This window comes from Mesoplodon bidens, assembly GCF_964165515.1.
Source record: "Mesoplodon bidens genome assembly, chromosome: 6".
NCBI lineage: Eukaryota > Metazoa > Chordata > Mammalia > Artiodactyla > Ziphiidae > Mesoplodon > Mesoplodon bidens.
In genome coordinates, this window is record NC_138162.1 from 45893949 (window position 1) to 45917484 (window position 23536).

The 23536-nt window shown below is 37.6% G+C and overlaps 1 protein-coding gene across 10 annotated transcripts in view; it reads left to right on the top strand.

The window, feature by feature from the left end:
• Window positions 1–23536, top strand: part of UBAP2 (ubiquitin associated protein 2) — a 131697-nt gene that overhangs the window by 78437 nt on the left and 29724 nt on the right. For 6 of the 10 annotated variants that reach the window (XM_081236194.1, XM_081236193.1, XM_081236198.1 and 3 more), the window contains 6 exons: window positions 6206–6260; window positions 7704–7807; window positions 12180–12245; window positions 17213–17265; window positions 20283–20350; window positions 22382–22571. In XM_081236194.1, coding sequence (XP_081092320.1) covers window positions 6206–6260; window positions 7704–7807; window positions 12180–12245; window positions 17213–17265; window positions 20283–20350; window positions 22382–22571 — 536 coding nt within the window. Of the gene's footprint in view, window positions 1–6205; window positions 6261–7703; window positions 7808–12179; window positions 12246–12875; window positions 13393–17212; window positions 17266–20282; window positions 20351–22381; window positions 22572–23536 lie in introns of those variants that run through there. The other 4 variants (XM_081236196.1, XM_081236202.1, XM_081236201.1 and 1 more) reach the window with 4 other exon arrangements.

The following is a 23536-nucleotide window of genomic DNA, read 5'->3' on the forward strand; positions in this document are numbered from 1 at the left end:
ATTTATGAATATAGCCGATATAATATAACTGAAAGGTTAATTGTTGAGCACCTACTAGGTGCTGACATTCTAGTTTTAATTCTTGAATTTTCTATAATGCCGTCTCGGGTCCTGGTACAAAAAGTATTTTACAAAATGCAGTGCTCTAAAATAAGTTGCTGAACAACTAGGTTATTTCCTGTAATTGAATAGTAATATTATTATTATGCCTCTAAATATGAGTCCATGAAAAAAAATCCATGTTTATGACATTGGGGTTACATATCAGTCTTTAACGCAACAACTGATACTTAGGTACCTATTATATTGTTGAAGATACTGCTGTGCATAAGACATGGTTCCTCACATGCTTAGTGGGGAAGGAGGAGAGACAATCAAGTAAAAGCACTGTTCGACTTACTTAAGAAAATGATTGGTGATGTGATCAACTGCCAATAGGGTTTCCTTTAGATGGACCTAGGGAGGTCTCTGAGGAGATGGGATTTAAAGTGAGGAGGAAGAAAGCCATGTGAAAATCTGGGTAGGAGCATTCTGTGTAGAAGGATCAGCTTAGCTAGTGCAAACATGAAGAACAACTTAGATTTTTCACAGAATAAAATGTATTCACTGGAATATAAAATATACATATAATTGCTTAGGGTGCGGTTTTAACATTTTACTTTGAAATAAAAAAGCACAGCAGAATTTTGCATAGTCTTTACCCAGAGTCCCCAAACTTTAATATTTTGCTACATTTGCTACATATCCTCTCTGTATGTATATATTACTGTTTTTTTCTGAAACCCTTGTGTGTTCATTTCAAACATAATACCATTTTACCCCTTAATATTTTAGTGTGTAACTCCTAAGAAAAAATATATTGTCTTAAAGAGCTACCTTAAAACGATAAAATCAGGAAATTACCATTGATACAATGTATAGGCCTTATTCAAAAATTTCCAGTTATCCTGCTAATGTTCTTTATAACAGAAAGCAAATATTCTGGTCCAGGATCCAGTCTGGGATCACACACAGTATTTAGTTCCCATGTCTGTGTAGTGTCCTTCAATCTAGGACAGTTCATCAATCTGGAATAGTCTTTCTTTGTCTTTCATGACCTTGACACTTTGGAAGTATCTGTTTTGTCGAATGTCCTTCATTAACAAACTGAGAAGTTTCCTCATGATTAGATTCATGTTACCAGTTTTTGGCTAGAATGCCACAGAATGATATAGCTGTACCTCATATTAGAGGGTACATGATACAGATTTATCCCATTGCTAGTGATGTTAGCTTTGATTACTTAAGGAAAGTGGTTTCTGCCAAGTTTCTCCTTTGTAAAGTCACTCCTTCATTCTTTGTAATTAATACATATTTTTTGGGGGGAGTGCTCTGAGACTGTGTAAATAACCATTTTCCCATCAGACTTTTATTCACTGGTATTAGAATCCATTAATTCTTTCCTGAAATAATTATTGTGGCACATTTATAATCAGACTTCTTTGCTAAGGAAAAGCTAATACATGAGATATGAGGATAAGACTCGAAATAAGCTCTCTTTCTCACTGAGTCCCTGGGGCATTTGCTGTTGTCATTTGACTCATTTATGCTACTTTGCGATTGGGGAAGACGTATTCCTATCGCTGTGGATAAACCCTGACCCAGGGACAAAGAGGCACAACTTGCCTGAGTCCTAAGTCTCTGAGCCACAAGCCCCAGAGGTGCCTTGTTCTCTTTGTGGGCTGAACAGGTCTCTGGGCAGGTGGGCAGCTTGTGGTCAACACAGCAACCATTTTTTCATTGAACTAGCTCTGAAAATCTGGGAACTTTTGTCTGTACAAAAAACTTTAGAACTACTCAGAATCTTAAAGATCATGACCCAGAGTGTGCAGTGATAAATTCAAGAGCCCACAGTTTCTGGTGCATTTGGCTGTTATCAAAGCCTTGCTTACAGTCTCCTGGGGGTGAAGGAAAGGGATTGCTTTCTATCTTCTTATTTTTCTTTAGGTTGCACATGTTCGGCCCCAGGGGGTATATCTGCTCTTTAGATTTGCCTTCTCCACTAGAGGTGGTTAGCTGTTCTCTGTGTTTTGGCTTTTTTCAAGGGAAATAGGCAACTTTTCTGCTCTGGCTCTCAGTGTAAGACATAAATATTAAACAATTAAAAACTTGAGCAGTTATTCAACATAGGTGTAGTGCAGAGTCACTAGATAGACCTCTATGAGTAAAGGTTTAGCATCTATCATAACATTGGTTTATTCTTTATGGTAATTTACTTTAATGTTGTTTTTCTCAATTAGAAGAACCCAGGTCTTTTTTCTGAGCTGTTAGGTGAAAACAGTTATTTGTACCAGATAACAATATAGGAAAATGTATATACACAGAAAACAATGTTACTGGTAGCGTTACTAGCCAGGTGAATAGGAAAGAACAATTTTGTCAGCTTGCTAAAATGTACATGAAGATGGATTTGATTTTTTAAAATCTACTTAAGATAGTTGGCTTGTTTGTGTTTCATACTTGGGTGAGGCTACTTCTCTCTGGAAACATGGAGATATTTAGTTGATACTGACTTTTTCCAGGGGACTTGCAGGATTTCTTGAATTTTTGGCCTTAGGATATGTTTTTCTTTTATAAATTCCTTTCTTTTCTTTCATGTACATCTTGCTTTCTGGCTCAAGTATTAGATAATTGTTTAATGATTTCTTAGCTGAATCCTTTTAAAAGAAATTACCACTATTTTCTTAATATTTAACCACTGTTAAATATTCCTTTTGTCACACAGTTTGCCACTGGATGGGTGCACATGAATGCACTTAATCAAGAGCAGTTGTGTTGTTTCTTTCTTCAGTGGTAACAGTGTTTATTATAGCCCTCTAAAATTTCTTGAGATATAATTTACATACTATACAATTCACCCATTTATATTGCATAATTCAGTGGGTTTTAGTATATTTTTAGAATTATGCAGCCATCACCATAATCAATTTCAGAACATTTTCATCACCTCAAAAAGAATATCCCATACCCTTTAAGTATCAATTCCCAATTCCTTCATCACCTACCCCCCCCCCCACCATCCCAACAGTAAACAACTGGTAATCTACTTCCTGTGTTTATAGATTCTCCTGTTCTGGACATATGATGTAAATGGAATCTAGTAATATGTGCTCTTTTGTGACTGGCTTCTTTGACCTAGCTTAATGTTTTAAAGATTCATTGATGTTCTACCACATATCAGCACAATGTTGGAGCATGTATAAGTACTTCATTTCTTTTTTGTTGTTTTTGTTTGTTTGTTTGTTTTATTATTTTTTTTGCGGTACGTGGGCCTCTCACTGTTGTGGCCTCTCCCATTGCAGAGCACAGGCTGCAGACGCGCAGGCCTAGTGGCCATGGCTCACGGGCCCAGCCGCTCCGCAGCATGTGGGATCTTCCCGGACCAGGGCACGAACCCGTGTCCGCTGCATCGGCAGGCGGACTCCCAACCACTGCGCCACCAGGGAAGCCCTTCATTTCTTTTTATAGCCAAATAATATTCCATTGTATGGACATACTAAAGTTTGTTGGCTTTTTTTTTTTTTTTTTTTTACAGTTAAGTGTTTTATGTCCTGAGAATTCGTTTTCTTACGTGATGACTCTCCTCCCCCCATCCCACCACCTCTCTTAACTATAAGGAGTCTTGCCAAAACTTGTTCATTGAAAGCTTTCTTCTTAGAATTAGGTTTTTGTTTTTAAACCCAAGTTTCCAGCCTTCTTTAAGACTTACCTGAAGTCTTACCTTTGCCTTTCGACAGTGTTAAAATAGATAGTAGCCACTAATATGCATTATTAGAATTCTTCCACTTTTTAGGACATTTCCCTCTATTCCCCTGTCTCTGGGGATAGGGTAGGTTTTTGTCAAGACCGTATCTTTTAATAGTTTAACTTGAACTACTGGATAAGTTAACTGTACATGATTAAGTATACATTTAGTTATATTAGCATGGCTAACATATCCCTTGGCAACCACCTTTTTCTGAATTTGAGTACTGTTACATACCTCATATAAGTGGAATCATGAAATATTTGTCCTTTTGTGACTGGCTTGTTTCACTTAGCAAAATGTCCTCAAGGTTCATCCACATTGTAGCATTTGCCAGAATTTCCTTCCGTTTTTTTTTCTTTTTTTATGATTTATTTTATTTTTGGCTGCATTGGGACTTTGTTGCTACGTGCAGGCTTTTCTCTGGTTGTGGCGAGTGGGGGCTACTCTTTGTTGTGGTGCGTGGGCTTCTCATTGTGGTGGCTTCTCTTGTTGCGAAGCACGGGCTCTAGGCGCACGGGCTTCAGTAGTTGTGGCATGTGGACTCAGTAGCTGTGGCTCGCAGGCTCAGTAGTTGTGGCACATGGGCTTAGTTGCTCTGCAGCACGTGGGATCTTCCTGGACCAGGGCTCAAACCCGTGTTCCCTGCATTGGCAGGCAGATTCTTAACCACTGTGCCACCAGGGAAACCCCTTCCTTCCTTTTTAAGGCTGAATAATATTACATTGTATGTTTATACCACATTTATTCATCAGTGGACACTTAGGTTGATTCTACCTTTTGGCTATTATGAGTAAGGCTGCTATGAACGTGAACATGGATGTACAAGTATCTCTTCAAGATCCTACTTTCAAATTCTCTTGGATACATATACCCACAAGTAGAATTGTAGGATCATATAATTCTTTTTTTTTTCTTAAAAAAATTTTTTTAAATTTTATATTGGACTACAGTTGATTTATAATGTTGTGTTAGTTTCAGGTGTACAGCAAAGTGCTTCAGTTATACCTATACATGTATCCTTTTCAAATTCTTTCCCATTTAGGTTATTACAGAATATTGAGCAGAGCTCCCTGTGCTATAAGGATCATATAGGTCTATTTTTAATTTTGGGGGGAATTGCCGTACTGTTTTCCACAGTGGCTACACTAATGTACATTCCCATGAAACAGTGTACAAAGGCTTCAGTTTCTCTACATCTTTGCCAACACTTATTTTCTCTTCTCTTCTCTTCTCTCTCTCTCTCTCTCTGTGTTTCTCACTCGTAGCCATTGTAATGGGTGCCACATTGCCCTAATGATTAGTGATGTTGAGAATATTTTCATCTGCGCATTGACTGTTTTTATATTATATTTGGAGAAATGTCTATTCAAGTCCCTTGCCCATTTTTTAATCTGGTTGTTTGTTTTGTTAGAGAGTTGTAGAATTTCGTTATGTATTCTCAGTGTTACTCCCTTATCAAATGTAGAATGTGTAAATATTCTTTGGGTTTTTTTACTCTGTTCATGTCTTTTGATACACCAGTTTAAAGTCTAATTTTTTCCTCTTCTTGCCTGAGTCTTTGGTGTCATATCCAAGAAATCATTACCAAATTCAGTGTCATGAAGCTTTTGCTCTATATTTTCTTCTAAGGGTTGTATAGTTTTAGCTCTTGTATTTAGGTCTTTAATCCACAATTTAGGATTCGATTAAGAAAAACTGGAGAGTCACTGAATAGAACTATTTCTTCTTGCTTGCTCGCTCTCTTGTTTGCTGCCCTTTTGGTCATTGGTCAGAATCTTAGTATTAAAAATGGTATGTAATAACACCATCAGGGGCTTCCCTAGTGGTGCAGTGGTTAAGAATCCGCCTGCCAATGGAGGGGGCATGGATTCGATCCCTGGTCCGGGAAGATCCCACATGTCACAGAGCAGCTAAGCCCATGCGCCACAACTACTGAGCCTGTGCTCTAGAGCCCGCGAGCCACAACTACTGAGCCCATTTGCTGCAACTACTGAAGCCCACACCTAGAGCCCATGCTCTGCAACAAGAGAAGCCACTGCAATGAGAAGCCCACACACCGCTATGAAGAGTAGCCCCTGCTCGCCGTGACTAGAGAAAGCCCGCGGCCAGCAATGGAGACCCAATGCAGCCAAAAATAAATTTTAAAAAATTATATATATATAAAACCTGCCCGGGTTAAGCTGCTAAATATGACAAGTGTTGTACAAGCAGAATTAAATTCTTTTCTATCCTTTGAGATCAATAACTGTAGATATTTGTGTCATTAGGGACCAGCGGATTGGGCTCACTGGTTGGGAATGTTGTTGCTGTTAGGAACAATGACAGTAATGTTTGGGTAGGTGTGTAAGGGATGAAGTTGGTAGAATTATAGTTGTGTAGGACATAAGTATTATTTTTAAACTATATATTTTTTAAAAGGGTTTGGACGTGGCAGAGGGAGAGGGGCAGGAAGATTCTCAACGCAAGGCATGGGGTAAGTCTTAGCCATCCTATTTTTGAAGTTATTACCTTCTCTAGTTTAAAGAAACAATACCGAAAAAGCAAAATCACACAAATAAAATTGTATTGCAGTAGGCCTTAGAGCAGTTTTCTAGCCTTGGCTTTATTGACATTTTGGATTGGATAATAGTTTGTTGAGGTGGTGGGGTTCCCTTTACATTGTAGGATGTTTAGCAACATCCCTGGCCTCTTCCTACTAGATGCCAGTAGCACCCCTCCTCAAGTTGTGACAATCAAAAATGTCTCCAGACATCGCCAAATGTTCCCTGGGAGGGAGGTGCACAGCCACCCCAGTTGAAAACCATTGCTTAAGAGTTATGTTGGTAAATCCAGCAATTGTCTTTGAATAGTAAGTAAATGAAATGTTTTTGTTTTGTTTTGTTTTTTTATGAAAAGCAATCATTTTTATCTTGAATTGTAATAGTGAAGGATGAGTATATTGTTATTAAATAGATGGTATAATCAGTTATTTATTCATTATTTCTGGTTCTTTCACTTTTTGCTGTTATCCAAAACATTAGCTCCCCCTGATCTTTATAAAAAGTTTTTAAGCTTCTTATAGAGGCCATAAGTGGATGACAGTCAAGAAAGGAAAAGTCCTTTGTTTCTCCATATCTCCAGGGCAGCACTGTTGGGGGTCACTGCCTTCAGGTGGTGACTCCTGCCATCTCTGTTTTCTGCCTGAGCTCCCTGTGGACAAAGGAAGGATGAAAACACAGGGAGCAAACTGGCCGGAACATATGAACGTATGTGCCCAACCCAGTAGCTTTAAACGATTTTGTGGATTTTGCTGTCTACTTTAAAAAATACTCTTGTGGTTCTTTTTGTCAGTGACACCCCAATAATGCTGAAAAAAATTTTTTTTAATTCTGTTGTGAAAATTTTAGCAGTGCTATTTAATTTGGCTCTAGTTAGACATCTGAATCATGGGTATTGAGGATTTTAATTTAAAAAGAGGCACTGAACAAAACGTTTTCTTTTTATTTATATCCATCTAAACAAAAAGAATCATATACTTCTACTGTAAAAGGTTCAAATCCAAAATTGGATTCTGACTTCGGAAGAAAAGACCTATTGCCTATTTAAGTCTAGGCTTAGTTGGGAGGGGGTGGGTGGGTTTTTCATTAGAGCCATTACTCTGCCTAGAACTATTATAGGTCTCCACACTTGCTTTAGGATGCAGAGGACAACAATTTAGGAAAGTAGGAGCATCATACAAGAGTGTATGGAAGGTTCTAGCAACCTCTGCTTTTCAGAAGATCTGCATTCCGATGGCGCGACGAATTGTCTATAATTAAATAGGAGAAGGAGGGTGAAGTTTCTTATAGTGGTTCTTAGAAGGGACGGGGCTTGTTTCGGGGAAGATGATGTACAGTTAATTTTGTGATTTGCCTTTATTCTTTATTTCAAACCCAAGGACATTTAACCCTGCGGACTATTCAGATTCTCCATCTATACATGGGTGTGGGACAAAACCGGTAGTTTGGGAAGCTGCTCAGAATGGTGCAGATGAGGGAACTGGTAAGTGTCTATTCTCACCAGAGATGTATTTTAATTGTTTGAGCTGTTAACGTACAAAGGTGACATCAAAGTGTGCTGGTGGAGAAAAATGAAAAACAGGCAGCTGTCCTACCTCTGATACTACTCTTAGCTGATTCTTACCTCCAAAGTTTCTCACTTACAAATCTCATTGGTGATAAAGTATGTGGTTTACCCCTTTTGCACTCTGAAGAAGAGGCTGTAATAAATCTGTGTAAGGCAGTACAAACCACACTCAAATCTCAGTGTCAGGGATATATAGAATTTCTTAGTGCAAGACTTGAAACAAAGTATTTACCATTCATAATGGTGAACACAAATTTGGCCAGATAAAGACGTAGATGATGATAGATGGGTTTAGGGCAACAGTTGCTTTTGCAGATTTTTCTGTGTCTTGCAGTTTTAAGATTTTTTCTTTACTGAAATTCACAGATAAATACTTGTTAATTGACTTATTTATTTAATAAAGCTCTTTTGAAGATTTTCTCCTGATAATATATATTAACTGTTGTGATTATATTTATAAAAACATAATTTGACACTTCGTGAATTATAACCCAAAATATAAAAGTATAGCTCAATAATTAGCTAAAAAAGACAGTTGCCACCATCACAGAAGCACAGCTAACTAGAAATCAAATATACTATCGAGAGGACCAACGAAAGTTATAAAAATGGTAATTTGAAAAGACTAGTATCAATAAAATTGATAAGTTTATTGTGAGACTTATTAAGGGAAACAGAAGAAACATATAATTTGTTGTAGGAATGAGAAAAGGAATATTGATATTAATTATCTTTATAATCTATTATTAATATTATTAAAAATCCTCAGAAGATACTTTGTCAGTAAATTTTTTGCTAACATTTGCAACTACAGATTAATCTCATTCTTCAAAACAACTGTAAAATTTTTAAGTCACAATATTGGAAATCAATTCAGTAAACTACAAGAAGGCTAATATATCATGGCCACATTAAGTTTGTACTTGATATTCAAGTTTAACATTTAAAAAATCAGACGACTCCTAGATATATACCCAAGAGAATGGAAGATACAGGTTCACATAAAAGCCAAATGTCCTTCAGTGGCTGAATGTGTAAGAAAAATTATCCAGATTAGTCAGATACATAGAAACAGAAGTAGACTGGTGGCTGTTGGGGGCTGGGAATGTTTGGGAGAAATGGGGAGTGGCTAGGAATGGGTGCCAGATTTTTTTGGAGCGATGAAAATATTCTGGAATAGGTAGTTATGATTGTTGTACACCTTGTGAATATACTGAAAACCAATCAATTCTGTGCCTTAAAGGTGTGGATTTTATATTATGTGAGTTATATCTCAATAACAAAAGTATTTTTCACCCCTTTAACAGAATAAAGGAGAATCTCCATATCATTTTAATAAGGAAAAGCATTTGACAAAACCCAACATTCATTCCCGATTTCTACAAAAGTCACAGCAGACCTCAAAATTAATAGTGATGTGTAGAATATTTTTCTTTTGTAACAAGATCAAGGGGCTTACTCTCACTACTCTTACCTTTTTTTTTTTTTATTTAAATAAAGGCAAAAGATTTAGTCGAACTGAAGAGAAACAGGAGGATTACTCTCATTATTTCTATTCACCCCTGTACCAGAGGTCATAACCACTGAGACAAAGATTGAAAAAGAAAAGAAGGGTTGGAAAGGGAGGAAAACACCTGTCATTTCTGGCAATGATATAGAAGAATCTATAGATAAATTAATGAAATTAATTAGGAAGCTTTAAACAGTGTAGATAGTTGACAGGTATTATTTCTATAAACCATCAACAAAGAGAAAGTGGAAAAAAAATTAGTGGCCTCAAAAAATATCAGATGCTTATGAAGAAGTCTAATGATGTGCAAGGTAAGACTTCTAAATGAAAATATAAATTATAAAATCTTACAGTAAAATATAAAATTGAGTGTTTGAAGAAGCATTAATAAACAGAAGGATATACCATTTATAGTAGTACAAAAACATGAAGCACTTAGGTATAAATCTGACAAAATATGTGCAAGATTTGTATGTTGAAAATTATGCAACATGATGATAAATATCAAAGATGACCCAAAAAGGGAGCAAGATACTCAGTGTTTATGAGTTGGAAGATTCAATATTATTGACATGTTATTTCTCCCCAAATTGATATACAGGATCAGTACAAGTTCATTCAAAATCCTAGCAGATTTTTTGTGTGTCAGCAACTTGATTCTAAAATTTTTATGGAAAAGTATAGGTACGAACATAGCCCAAACAGTTTTGAAAACTAACAGCGTTCAAAGATTCACACTCCTTGATTTCAAGAAGTTACCCTAAAGGTACAGTAGTCAAGACTATGGAATTGGCAAAAGCACAGAGATAGATCAATTATATAATAGCAAATCTAGAAATAAACCCACAGATACAATTGGTTTTGGACAAAGGTTCCAAGGCAATTCAATGGCATACATTATTACTGTTTATAAAAAATAACCACAAGTGGATAGTAGTTCTACATGTGAAACCTGAAAGCACAACTTCTAAAGAAAATACAGGGCAAATCTTAGCCACCTTGGATTAAGCAAAAATTTCTTACATAGGGCATAATAAGCATGAGTCTAAAAGAAAAACATGGTTCTTCGGAAGAGAATGAAGGAGCAAGGCATAGTTTAGGAGGAAGTATTTATTTTAAACCTCTATTTGAAAAGGGACTTGTATACAGAATGTGTAAAAAATTATCACAACTTGTTGAGAAGAAAACAAACAACCTAGTAAAATGAGCAATTAAAAATGAACAAAAAATGAAAAGTTGTGGAAATGGATGGTGATACTGGTTATATCACATTGTGAATTAATCAATGCCAGTGAACTGTACACTTAAAAAGGTTAGCATTGGGCTTCCCTGGTGGCGCAGTGTTTGAGAGTCCGCCTGCCGATGCAGGGGATACGGGTTCTTGCCCCGGTCCGGGAAGATCCCACATGCCATGGAGCAGCTTAGCCCGTGAGCCATGGCCGCTGAGCCTGTGTGTCCGGAGCCTGTGCTCCGCAACAGGAGAGGCCCGCGTACCGCAAAAAAAAAAAAAAAAAAAAAATTAGCATGGTAAATTTTATTTACCACATAAACATTATTTTACCACAATACAAACTTGACATAGAACGGTATACACATTCTGTATCTGTGTCAGTTTTTTTGCTATTACATTTTACTGGAATTATGTGAGATGTAATCATAGGGGGAGACTGGGTGAAGGATAACTTCTTGTGAATGTATAATTATTTCAAAATAAAAAGTTAATGAAAAATGAGCAAATGATTTGAACATATGCTTCACAAAGGAAGATATATGGATGGCAGTAAGCACACAAAAATGTGCTAATCATCATTGGTCATTGGGGAAGTACAAATTAAAACCACAGTAGGCTACCACCTTTCATCCATTAAAATAGCTTTAAAAGAAAACTGACAGTTCCAAGTGTTAGTGAAGGTGACGGAGTAACTCGAACTCCTATGTTCCTGGTGTGAAAGCATACATATACTATACAGTCTTACAATCCCAACCCTAGGTTTTTACTGAAGAGGAATGAAAACACCCACACAAAGACCTGCATGTGATGTTTATAGTGGCTTTATTTATAACCGTCACTGATTTTTAAATCAGATGTTTGAAACAGAATCTTGAATTAGTCCATTAACTACTATTTTTCTTTTTTCATATTCCTCCATCTCTTCTTCCTTCTCCTTTTGTCTTTCTCTTCCCTCTCATTCCTCTTATTTTCATTTAGAGTAGCAGAATATGTTCGATGCAAAATACAGTTAAAAGATGTCATCTGATGGAGTGCTGGCTATTTCTCTAGAGGCCTCACAGAATGGTATTGTCTTGATAACACAGAGTTCTGAGTCTAGCCCACAGCCTCATAGACTCAGAAACCTGACTTGACAGGATAATAATCAAATCCATTCCCTAGAGTCAGAATCAAACATTACCCAAAATAGAAAGACTGAAGGATAGTCAAACTGCTAATTTATAAATTTACTAAGAACATACCTTTTAAACAGATTGGAATGTTTTCTTTGACAAGTGGGAAGGGAGCTTGGTGAACATGGGAATGAGAACAAATATAATTGATGTAAATTGAATGTTCAAGATCTGTCTGGCTGTTAAGGTTCATAGTTGGACCATAGCAGTGTGTCATAGCATGGATTGCAGTAAGTTTCTTTTTCCTTGGACACACAGCATATACTTAGTTTGATGCTTTCCCTCCTTTGTTTAATTTGCTGACCAATTTCTCTTCTGATGAATACCTTAATTGTTGTGATATGTTAAAACCTTCCATTTTACATTGATCCACAGAACTGGCATCAAATGCTCAAAATGTAGCTCAGAATCTGCCAAACAAAAATTCTTTTGGACTCAAAGGTATGAATTTTTTTTTATTATTTCTTAGTTAAGAATCTGATAAAATGCTTAAAATATCTTCCATTTTTATCAAGGCTAGCTAATAAAAATTCAAGATGAATGTTTGTAAACTATATTTTTACAACTACTTGATAAAATAATTATCAGCTTTTGATAATGGAAGTGTTTTTCACATTGGCCTTCAAGGTGACACAGATTTTTGCATCACTGCTGTCCTTTTTTCTACAAGGCTGCCTTATATGTCCTTTTGATAGAGGGCTAACATCAAGTTAAACTGAACATAAAGCATACATCTCAAATTTATTGTTTTAAGCTAGAAATAAATTAATGTCATTGAATTTTTCTCATATGTTTGATATGAAGGTCTGTAGGTCTACAATGGGGAGCAAGGTCTTCCTGTAAAATTTTAATATTCCAAAATAAGATTTTAGGACCTGACTCTGTATTCTTCTGTATCTAATGTCATGTAGTTTTTAGAGTCCGTGTATCTAGGGTGGGTCACTGTGACAGCTTGACCCTGGCTGCTGACATGGGGGCTTCCCCTCTGTTGCTTGACATAACACCTTACCATGTTGGACTTCTGCTTACAATTTCATACGTTGTCTTCTGCCTGCTTTTAAACGTACTCAGGGGGCTTCCCTGGTGGCTCAGTGGTTAAGAATCCACCTGTCGGTGCAGGGGACACAGGTTCAAGCCCTGGACCAGGAAGATCCCACATGTCGCAGGGCAGCTGAGCCCGTGCGCCACAACTACTGAGCCCACGCTCCCTAGAGCCCTAGAGCTGCAACAAGAGAAGCCACCGCAATTAGAAGCTTGCGCACCGCAATGAAGAGTAGCCCTGGCTTTCTGCAACTAGAGAAAGCCTGTGTGCAGTAATGAAGACCCAATGCAGCCAAAAATAAATAAAAATAAAATAAGTAAATGTACTCAGCTTCTCATCCTCTTCTACATGTCTAAGTTTGCATTTTAATTATTTTCATAATACTCCTTTCTAAGTGGTAGGCCAGTCTCTTTACATATCATGTATAAGAATGTGTGTTTTAAATTAGTATCACTGAATTGTACACTTAAAAAATGATTACTGTAGTAAATTTTATAAGTATTTTGCCACAACTTATACATTTTTGGGGAAAAAAAAAGGATGTTCTGAACTTTAGGTTAATTTTAATATTTTATAATTTTTTGTAATGCCTCATCATTGTTTCTCTCCCCTGGAATATCCCTTCTTTTTTTTTCTTTTTTTTTTTTTAAATTTAGGGCTTCCCTGGTGGCGCAAGTGGTTGGGAGTCGTGCGGGTTTGCGCCCCGGTCCAGGAGGATCCCACGTGCCGCGGAGCGGCTGGGCCCGTGAGCCATGGCCGCTGATCCTACGCGTCCGGGGCCTGTGCTCTGCGGCGGGAGGGGCCACAACAGTGAGAGGCCTGCATACCGCAAAAAAAAAAAAATTTTTTTCATTCATTCGTTTATTTATTTGGCTGCACCAGGTCTTAGTTGCGGCATTCGGACTCTTAGCTGAGGCATGCGGGATCTAGTTCTCTGACCAGGGATCGAACCCGGGCCCCCTGCATTGGGAGCGCAGAGTCTAACCACTGAACCACCAGGGAAGTCCCGAATATCCCTTCTTAAATATCTGTTCAGATGTTTTCCAGCCTTCAAGGTTTTTGCTATGATTCATCTTCCCCATATAGTTTCTCTTAGCATTCTAGCTTTCCATAACTTTTTCATCCTGTAAATTTCCAGTGTATTCCAGTGTATTAATCAGTGTATGTAATTTATATATCATTCAGTAATATACTACCCTGATCACCCCCTAAATTTTTACTTGTCTTTTCAGTGAGATATGACTTTGATACCTAGCATCATGCTTTCTTTACATGTAGGCTTTTAACCCAGTATTAGTTGGTTGATGATTGATGATGAAAGGTTCCTAAGGAAAATTCATCATAAATTGTTTCCCGTTATAATCTTAGTTGCTTTGAAGGTGAAAGTTTTATGAATGATTTTTGAGGCTTTTTCTGTTTCTTGACTAGAGTGTTCCTAAATCTGCTTAGAATGAGCCTCAGCTTTTTATAGAATTTGCAGTCTTTAGAGTACTGTCTCCTATGATGAATTTGACAGCATGAACACAGGGTGAGTTGGATGGAGGTGGCACCAAGACCACTATGTACCAGCCATCTTTGAAATTAGTCCACTTGTAAACTTTTAAAACTATGCATGTACTTAGACAAAAGTCTTGAAGGAAATATAGTAAAAGGTTGGAGATTATAAGTATTTAAGAAAGGCACTAGTTAGTACTTAAGAAAGGAAGATGATAGTGAAGTATAGGTGGATGGCTTGCCTTGGATTCATTTAGCTTTGTGTATAGTGTGTGAAGAGGCCTGTGCAGGGGTCTGGAGATCCAGGTTTCAGTACTGATTTCTGACTGGGACTAATTGCACCTTGTGTTTCTTCACTTAAACTATTATGTCTTTCTGCTTTCGTTTATGAAAATATTTAATTAAAAGAGATGTTTTGGGGGCACATAAATTGATAGTTTTGTGACATTTCTGGACAAATTATGGAAGCCATTTAAAGATATGATAAATTAGCCAAAACAAAGGATCATATTGTCAGTTCATATAGTGAAACCTGGGACTTCCCTGCTGGAACAGTGGTTAAGAATCCGCCTGCCAATGCAGGGGACACGGGTTCGAGCCCTGGTCCAGGAAGATCCCACATGCCACGGAGCAACTAAGCCTGTGTGCCACAACTACTGAGCCTGCACTCTAGAGTCTGTGAGCCACAACTACTGAGCCTGCGTGCCACAACTACTGAGCCTGCGTGCCACAACTACTGAAGCCCGTGCGCCTAGAGCCCGTGCTCCACAGCAAGAGAAGCCCCCGCAATGAGAAACCTCCACAATGAGAAGCCCATGCACTGCAATGGAGAGTAGCCCCCGCTCGCTGCAACTAGAGAAAGCCCGTGCACAGTAATGAAGACCCAATGCAGCCAAAAATAAATAAATAAATTTATTTTTAAAAATATTGAAACCTTTATCTATCAAGCTTTACTGTTATTTCAAGGATACATGCGGTTGAGAGGGACAGAAGAGCAGGGAGTTCTTCCTGCAATGCATGTGCTCTGTGATCCACAGTATACATGAAGTCTCTAAGTGGTGTGTGTAGGTTTCTCACACACCAGAGAATGTTTTCAGGTTTGAAACGTCTCCGTTTTACAATCACAGAGTAGCATATCTTGGGTGGTATTTTACAAGGAGCCATACTCCATAAATCCATAGATTCTACTTTTGTTTGCCATGATCAATCTTAAATTAGGGACATCCTATTGAAAGCATTCCATAGAAAAGGACTATTTCTTAGGTGACACCATCAGTTTAGTTATTAGGTTATTGACATGATTCCAAGGAAGTTAGATCTGTTCATCTGCCTTTTTCCTTCAGGGGTACACCCTTCCTTTTCCCACACACAAACCTCATTGTAAGTCAGATGCTCAACTTATTTCTTCCCATTGAAGGAACTGAAAATATTCACAATCCTACTTCCTGATGGTGGTTATAGTTAGTATCTTGGTGTGCTTCCTTTTAAAAGCATTTTATCTGGGTATGTGTTTGCACGTATGCTTTAAGATAATGGGAATATACTTATACAGAATTGCTAAGCACTAATGTCAGCATATCTGAACTCATATGCTTTTCTTTAAAACATTTAATTGTTTTATATATAAGTGATTGTTCTGTAAGAACTGTTTGAGCACATTTTCTGTACCTGTTCATCAGGAGTTAATAGCCACAGACTTTATATGAATAGGACTAATGTTTAGCTTTGCTGGAGACCTATTAGAAAACCATACAGTGGAACTAATATAAAAAGCATACTTCTCGGGTCTTTCCTGATGGCACGGTGGTTAAGAATCCGCCTGCCAATGCAGGGGACACGGGTTCGATCCCTGGTCCAGGAAGATCCCACATGCCGCGGAGCAACTAACCCCTTGTGCCACACCTACTGAGCCTGTGCTCTAGAGCCCATGAGCCACAACTACTGAGCCCAGGCGCTCTAGGGCCCACGTGCTGCAACTACAGAGCCCGCATGCTCCACAACCAGGGAAGCCACTGCAATGAGAAGAGTAGCCCCTGCTCAGCGCAACAAAGCCTGCGCACAGCAACGAAGACCCAATACAGCCAAGAAAAAAAGAAAAGCATACTTCTCTAAATTTGATAATCCACCTGAAATGAGGGCCCAAAGCAGAGCTGCCTTATACTGAATTGTGTTCTCTTTTAAATAATATATATCATAAGGAACTCCTTGTTAAACATATTTATTTGTACTGTGCCATACTTTCTTTCTTAAGGCAGAATTGCTTGGATATCATCCAAAAGCAATCTGAGACATTGCTTTTGAGTTTTTTTTTTATAAATTTATTTATTTTATTTATTGTTTTTGGCTGTGTTGGGTCTTCGTTGATGCACGTGGGCTTTCTCTAGTTGCGGTGAGCGGGGGCTACTCTTCGTTGCAGTGCGCGGGCTTCTCATTGCAGTGGCTTCTCTTGTTGCGGAGCATGGACTCTAGGTGTGCGGGCTTCAGTAATTGTGGCTCACGGGCTTCAGTAGTTGTGGCTCGCGGGCTGTAGAGGGCAGGCTCAGTAGTTGTGGCACACGGGCTTAGTTGCTCCGCGGCATGTGGGATCTTCCCAGACCAGGGCTCGAACCAGTATCTCCTGCATTGGCAGGCGGATTCCCAACCACTGCGCCACCAGGGAAGCCCCTGCTTTTGAGTTTTTGTGGATAGTACTTAGCCAAGTTGCATTTGAAAACATGACTGATTTTCTTGAGATAGATTGAGCCTCATATTTCTTGGATTGTAAACTATATCGCTAATGGTATATGTGATATATCTTGTGCCGTACACAATAGAGAACCACTTGGAATCAGACATTATATGACTTTGTGGTGTAAACTGTGATTGTCAACAGGGGCCTGGAAGAATTCTGTGGACGAGTGGACAACGGAAGACTGGACTGAAGATGTAAGTGTTTACACTTAGAATCACAGACTTCTGTGATTACCATGTTGCTTTTTTTTTAGCACATGCTTCTCAGAAGGAAGTTGGTGTTTTCAGGTTTTTGAGAAACTTGGTTTTAAAGCAACCGTTTAAAGATGACCAGGTGTTGGGACTTCCCTGGCGGTCCAGTGGTTAAGACTCTGTGCTTCCAATGCAGGGGGCACGGGTTCAGTCCCTGCTCAGGGAACTAAGATCCCACATGCCACGTGGTGCGGCCAAAAAAAACACCAAGTGTTAAATGGGAGTGACATCATTTTTTTCTCTATCTTTGTTTTATTTGGCCTGATAACTAGCTGATGCACTTATCCTGGCCTGTGAACGATACTTACTCTTTATAACCTTTTTATTAAAGGAGACAGTCTATGTTTGGGGTTTATAGTTGAAATTAACCTGAATAAATCATTCTGATTCTAGGCCCAACCAATTCCCTTTCAACTAGACTGGCTCTTTTTGTATTCATTTATTCCACAGACATTTTTGAATATACTGTACTAGCTTCTGGGTAGTGTTGATCTCTAGGTTCTGTGTTCAGCATAAGATATCTTAACCATTTTTCTGTTTCACTCTTAAGGCCCAGAACAAAAGTATGTACATGTTAGAGAGTTACAGCTGACATTGGAAGGCAGAGAATAAAGGGTTTACAAGTATTGACCTTCAAAATTCCATAAAGTGACCCAGACTTTGAAATTTTATTTTTCTTTTTGAGATTATTCCCCCTCTCCCCATTTTGTACTCACAAACATTTTTTGAAAAGAAACAAAAGTGCACTTGTGCTTTCTTTCTTTTTAGCAACTATTTTATCTGACTTGTTAGGGAGTGAGCTGGGTAGGGTATGAAAAAGAAAGATATGCTCATTTGATTGGAATTTTGGAAATTTAGGGTTTTTTATTTTCTTCTGCTACATACTAACCATAAGTCCTTGGGGTATGATGTCAGCGGGCTCTCTGTTACCTGTAATCTGAGGAGACTGAACTAGATGGGTGGCTATTAGAATCAGTGGAGGGATGGTACCAGTGATGATAGGAAGTGAGGGTGAGCAGCCTGTGGACACCATACCTTATTTCAAACAGAGCTGTCCTTTTAAGTGTTTTGTGTTACTAGAATTTTTGCTAAGAGTTTGTTGGGAGAAAAAAAGGCTTCCAGAGCTTAAAGCTTTATATCTCCTTGCCTGTTGTCTGGGTCAGTAGGCAGGTTAGAAAGTCAACAGGCTGTCAGAGGGCAGATGACCCGTATTCAGATTCTAGCTGGGTTGACCTGTTGACCTCAGTGAGGCATCTTTCCTTTCTGAGCCTCCTATTTTTCATCCCTAAAACGAATATCATAATAACTGTCATCCCTAACTGATGGGATGTTTCTGTGCTTCAGATGAGGTCTTATGATGTAAGTCTGCTAACAAGCAGTTCAAATGTACACACATATAGGCAGTAATATTCTGCTGTATAGACCATATTGAATCACAATATAATTACTGAAAAGAATTACAATAGGGATTTGGGCATCTTTTCTCAGGAAATATCAAAATTACTTCAAAGTTTTCTGACAAATACAAAGTAATGGTGATTGAAAGGTAAGTAATCTAAAATGCAAATCCTAAATTCCTTCTAGAGCTTAGGAGAAGAAAACTGCAATTTTCTGTACTCTACCGGGTTAGATAGGATTTCAGTGATAAATGTAGTTCCCATTTTCCTTGAACTTGATATTTTCAAGACTTTAGGTCTACTCTGTTGTTACTTTTAATAGAATTACTCCTTAATTGCTTCTCTCTTTGTCTTAATTTAATTTGTAAGAATCTTTAAGGCAAAAATGGATTCCTTAGAATTCTTAAGATACTACCTTGGATTAGGGTACAGCATAGCATAAGCCTTTCTTGTTGAAACAGTATCATCAGTTCAGCACTCTTGTTTTTACGGAGAATGGACATCTGTCTGCTCTGCCCCTGCCTTAATATCAGCGTCTTAGGAAGTCTGATTTTATGCCGGGTTTCAGAGTTCTGAGACATTTAGCGTTGTTAAGAATTACAGCAGTCTTGGAATAGCATTTTCATTAATTTTTCACATTATGTCATTAGATCAACAATATCAGCCTTTAAAAGCCCATGCCCCACTTTGAAAACATAAAAAGAGTCTGCCTTTCAACAGTGTCAGCTGAGGTTTCAAGAAATTTTATCCTGTGTGCCTTAAAAGTACCTTAAAACAATATGCATGAATCTCAAAACAATTACGTTGAGTCAAAAAAGTCAGACAAAAAAGACTGTATGTTTAAAAATTCCACTTAAAATTCTGGAAAACACAGCCTAATCTGTAGTGACAGAAAACATTCCGGTGGTTGCCTGGGGACGAAAGTGAGTGCTCGAGGAATTGATTGCACAGGGACAGGAGCAAACTTTTAGGGTAATAGATACGTTCATTGTCTTGATTTGGTGATGGTCTCACGGAGTATACCTATGACACAACTCATTCAGTTATTCGGTTTGAATATTCGCAGTTTATTGTATGAGTTACACCTCAATAAAATTATTTTGATAAAAACAGTAAGGAAATCTATGACTAGTAAACCTATTACTAATAAACAAAATACTAAAACCATCTGTGTTTGGGGAAAGAGAATGTCAATTATTTTGCCTTTTCAAACTTTCCTACTCCTTTTTGGTGTTTATAGTAACATTGGTGGTGGTTTTTATTGGTGTTCTCATTTTATATAATGTGAAGTAGAATCGTGAAACTGGGACTTGAACTATGGCACAAGGGTCTGGCTTTACTACTTCACTTTCTTGTTGCGCTGATGTGGAATTCTTTTGTGGGATTATCAATCTAAATCTATCTTCATAAGAAAATGATGTGCCATAATCACTTGTATATTTCTTTTCCTTTGACCACCTTTTGGGTGAACTAGAATAAGAGTACCAGTGACTAAAAATTGTCAGGAATTTGATACATTTTGATTAAAATAAGATTAAAATATTTTTAATCCTTTCATAACAGCTTTCTGAAACAAAGGTCTTCACTTCCTCAGCTGCTCCAGCAGAGCATCTTGTCACACCTGGGCAAAGGTAAACGCTTTCCCCCACCTTTTGTTTTCTAGTCAAAGCATCATTGAAATTGCTTGCCTCAGGAGAGTTGTTTTCTTCCTCAGATCTCTTTCTATATTTTACCCTTTTCTTGACTCTCTTTCTGTTTTTTCTCTTTTTTGTGTACGACTTTTATTTTATCCCTAACTTACTTGGTGAGCTGACAGAGCCTCCATCATTTCCTAATTTGTTGTAATCACTGATGAATTAAAATAGCAGTTATGTTTGTGTTAGAATTTGTGACAGAGATAATGTTAAATCTATTTAATGGTTCTTTTTTTACTTTTGTAAGCATACTGTTTTTGACAGACAAACTTAACAGAACTATCCTTTGGTTTCTTCCTATAATACCATTTATTTAGACCTTCTCAGGGTAGTACAAACTTCTCATTTTATATGGGTTCTACTAGTTTTAATCTACTGATTTCATAGATTACAGAAAAGGAAGGAGCTTTTGTGGTAATAGAAACATTGTTAGAATGTGTGCAGAACTGAATTATTGAAAAGCATTTATTTGCATCCTAGTGTTTACAATAACTCTAAAAACCTTTGATTATGGTTTCAAAATGCAGTGATCTAGAAGGATGAGAGCTTTGATATATATGACATCTGAGCATTGAAGACAGTTTTGAACCCAACATGCTCAATCTCTTGCTAAATGTGATGGTTATAAGACTTCATTATAGGGAAATAAAAACGATCAAAGGTTATGTCTTGCAATATATTTTGTGAATTGCTCAGAATTTCTTCTTAAATGGATATAACTTCTGCATTGTATTTAGTACTCAATGAATTTGATAGGATCATTTTCATTTGAAAAATAAGAAATGGACCTTTTCAGTGGTTATTTTTCAGAAGACAGTGCTGGACTGTTTTTCATGCATATGTCTTATCAATCTTTTGGAATCGAACTTGGTTCTGGTTTTTTTAGTAATGGAACTTTTAAGATGGGTCATATGTAATATAACCACCATGGATTTGTATCCCTAGAATTAGGCTGTCATAAGTTAGAACATTACCTTGGGGTCCAAAATACGAGATTCCATAACTTCAATCTGGTTATGGGAACATGAGAGTTGGTAGTGGATAAGGAGAGAAACTTAGGCCTAGGAACTTTGCTATATATCACAAGTGAGTTTTGAATTATTTGACCTTGCAGAATCTGCCTCACTGACATGGTGAGAGTTTCCGTTAGGAGAACTGCCTGGGAACTGGCCTTTAAAAAGATTTAATGGAGCAAATTACCATGTTAGGTCATCCTGTGGAGAAATTAGTGGCTCATTCCCATGTCAGGTAGTATATTACTTGGAAGATCACTTCTTCCTCATGCTTTCAGGTTTTAAGACCATGATTCTCAAATTTGAATCTCTGTCTTTCTGGGGACATTATAAGAATTCTAGTTAACAGAGTATTTGTTAATACATTGTGCATTTTTTCCTAAATATTTAAGAGAAATTATATGAGATTTATATAAATGTAAATATATTATTGGATAGAATGCAGAACTTATAGGAATATTTATGATAAATGTCAGACTGCTTCAGTGGTCGAGTACGGCTTTGGTCCTCATTCCTCAAAAATATGGATTCACTCTCCTTTAGGAAAGTTTAAGAGAGACTGGTTTCAAGTGATAAAGGGAGCCAAATATTCTAAAGGAAACAAGCCAAACTTGAGAGAACTGTTTAAGTGTACTCAGTTGCTCCAGGTTTTCAAATCAGTTGTCATTGTGCCATTTCTGTGGAAACATCTTAATGCACCTTTTCGTTTCTCTTCTCTGCAAAGCCCTGTTTCAGTCTCTGTGGCTTGGTGTGCCTTATTGGGGAGGAGGAGTGTGTGGCGGATGATTGATTCCCTGCTTTTGGCTCCCTTAAACTCCAGTTTCCAAAGGTTTTCGTCACTGGGATTATTTTTAGCATGAACTTATTATTACTTTATATTGACTCACTTCTCAAATTCATTTTTTTGGTGAGATTTGCTTATGACTCATTCTTCATTTGCTTTTTGTCTGCTTAGTGTTGATCTGGTAGCCTTGCTCCAGAAGCCTGTTCCTCACAGTCAAGCCTCAGAAGTCAACTCCTTTGAAACTTCCCAACAGCAGGGCTTTGGCCAAGCCCTTGTCTTCACAAATTCTCAGCACATCAGTCAGATGGCACAAGGGACTGGCAGCTCCACTGCTGTCAATCCCTACCCACCTCAGAGTCTGGTAACTCACTTTTATTTCAGTATGGGATTTTAAGGAATGTACCCATGAACAAATGTATTCTAGAATGACACATGCCTTGTGATTATTTTTTACATATAAAAATTTCTACACTAGATCTCAGTCCAGAAAACAATGATGTGATAATTTCCAAGCACATATCTGATGATGCCATGTGGAATTCAACTACTGAGTTTTCTGGATGAAGATAAAAATACTTCTTTATGATTAGTTGAATTATGAATTAGTTTAGTCATAATCATTTAGTTAGGCATCCTTCTTACTAATGATTTTTTTTCTTGGATTTTGTTTCAAAGTCTGTCTCTATACTTAAGATGTTAAAATTTTCCTTTGCTTTCCAGTTTACTTAAATGCTAATGTTTGTGATTATTGGCTTGCTAATATGCAAGAATAGTTCTTTCTAGGTCCACCTAGGTTCTTACATTTTTTGCATTTTTATTTGTTATTCCAAAAAATTATGTAGTAGAGGCCCTTAAAAATTTAAATGCGTTTTCAGTGGAACAGTGTCATCTGTTGCTGCATATATGACTCTGGCTCCCATAAGAATTAAACTCCCATCAGAAAGAAGTTCAGGAACCTTTAGTGAAGCATATGAAGAGAGGTGATGGGAATAAAAGAGCATAGAATGTGAAAGAATGTAGCTGCAGAATGGTGAACTCAAGTCCCTATCCAAGTGTGGGCAGTTCTGAGGTGGCAGAGGGGAGGTTGGAAGGACTATAAACACAGATCCACAGCTTTCCCTAGTGACAATTACTTTGGTTCATTCTTTGCTGTGTTTTACCTGAAATCTACAGTTGAGAAATGGAATTTCTTATGAATACGATCTATGATAATCACCCTCTCCCACTTGACTCAAAATCCTTTGCTGTTCCCTAAAAAAATGGAGAATTGAATATGTAAACTTTTCATTGCTATCTTTTACTCTACATAGTCATGTCATGTCAAGT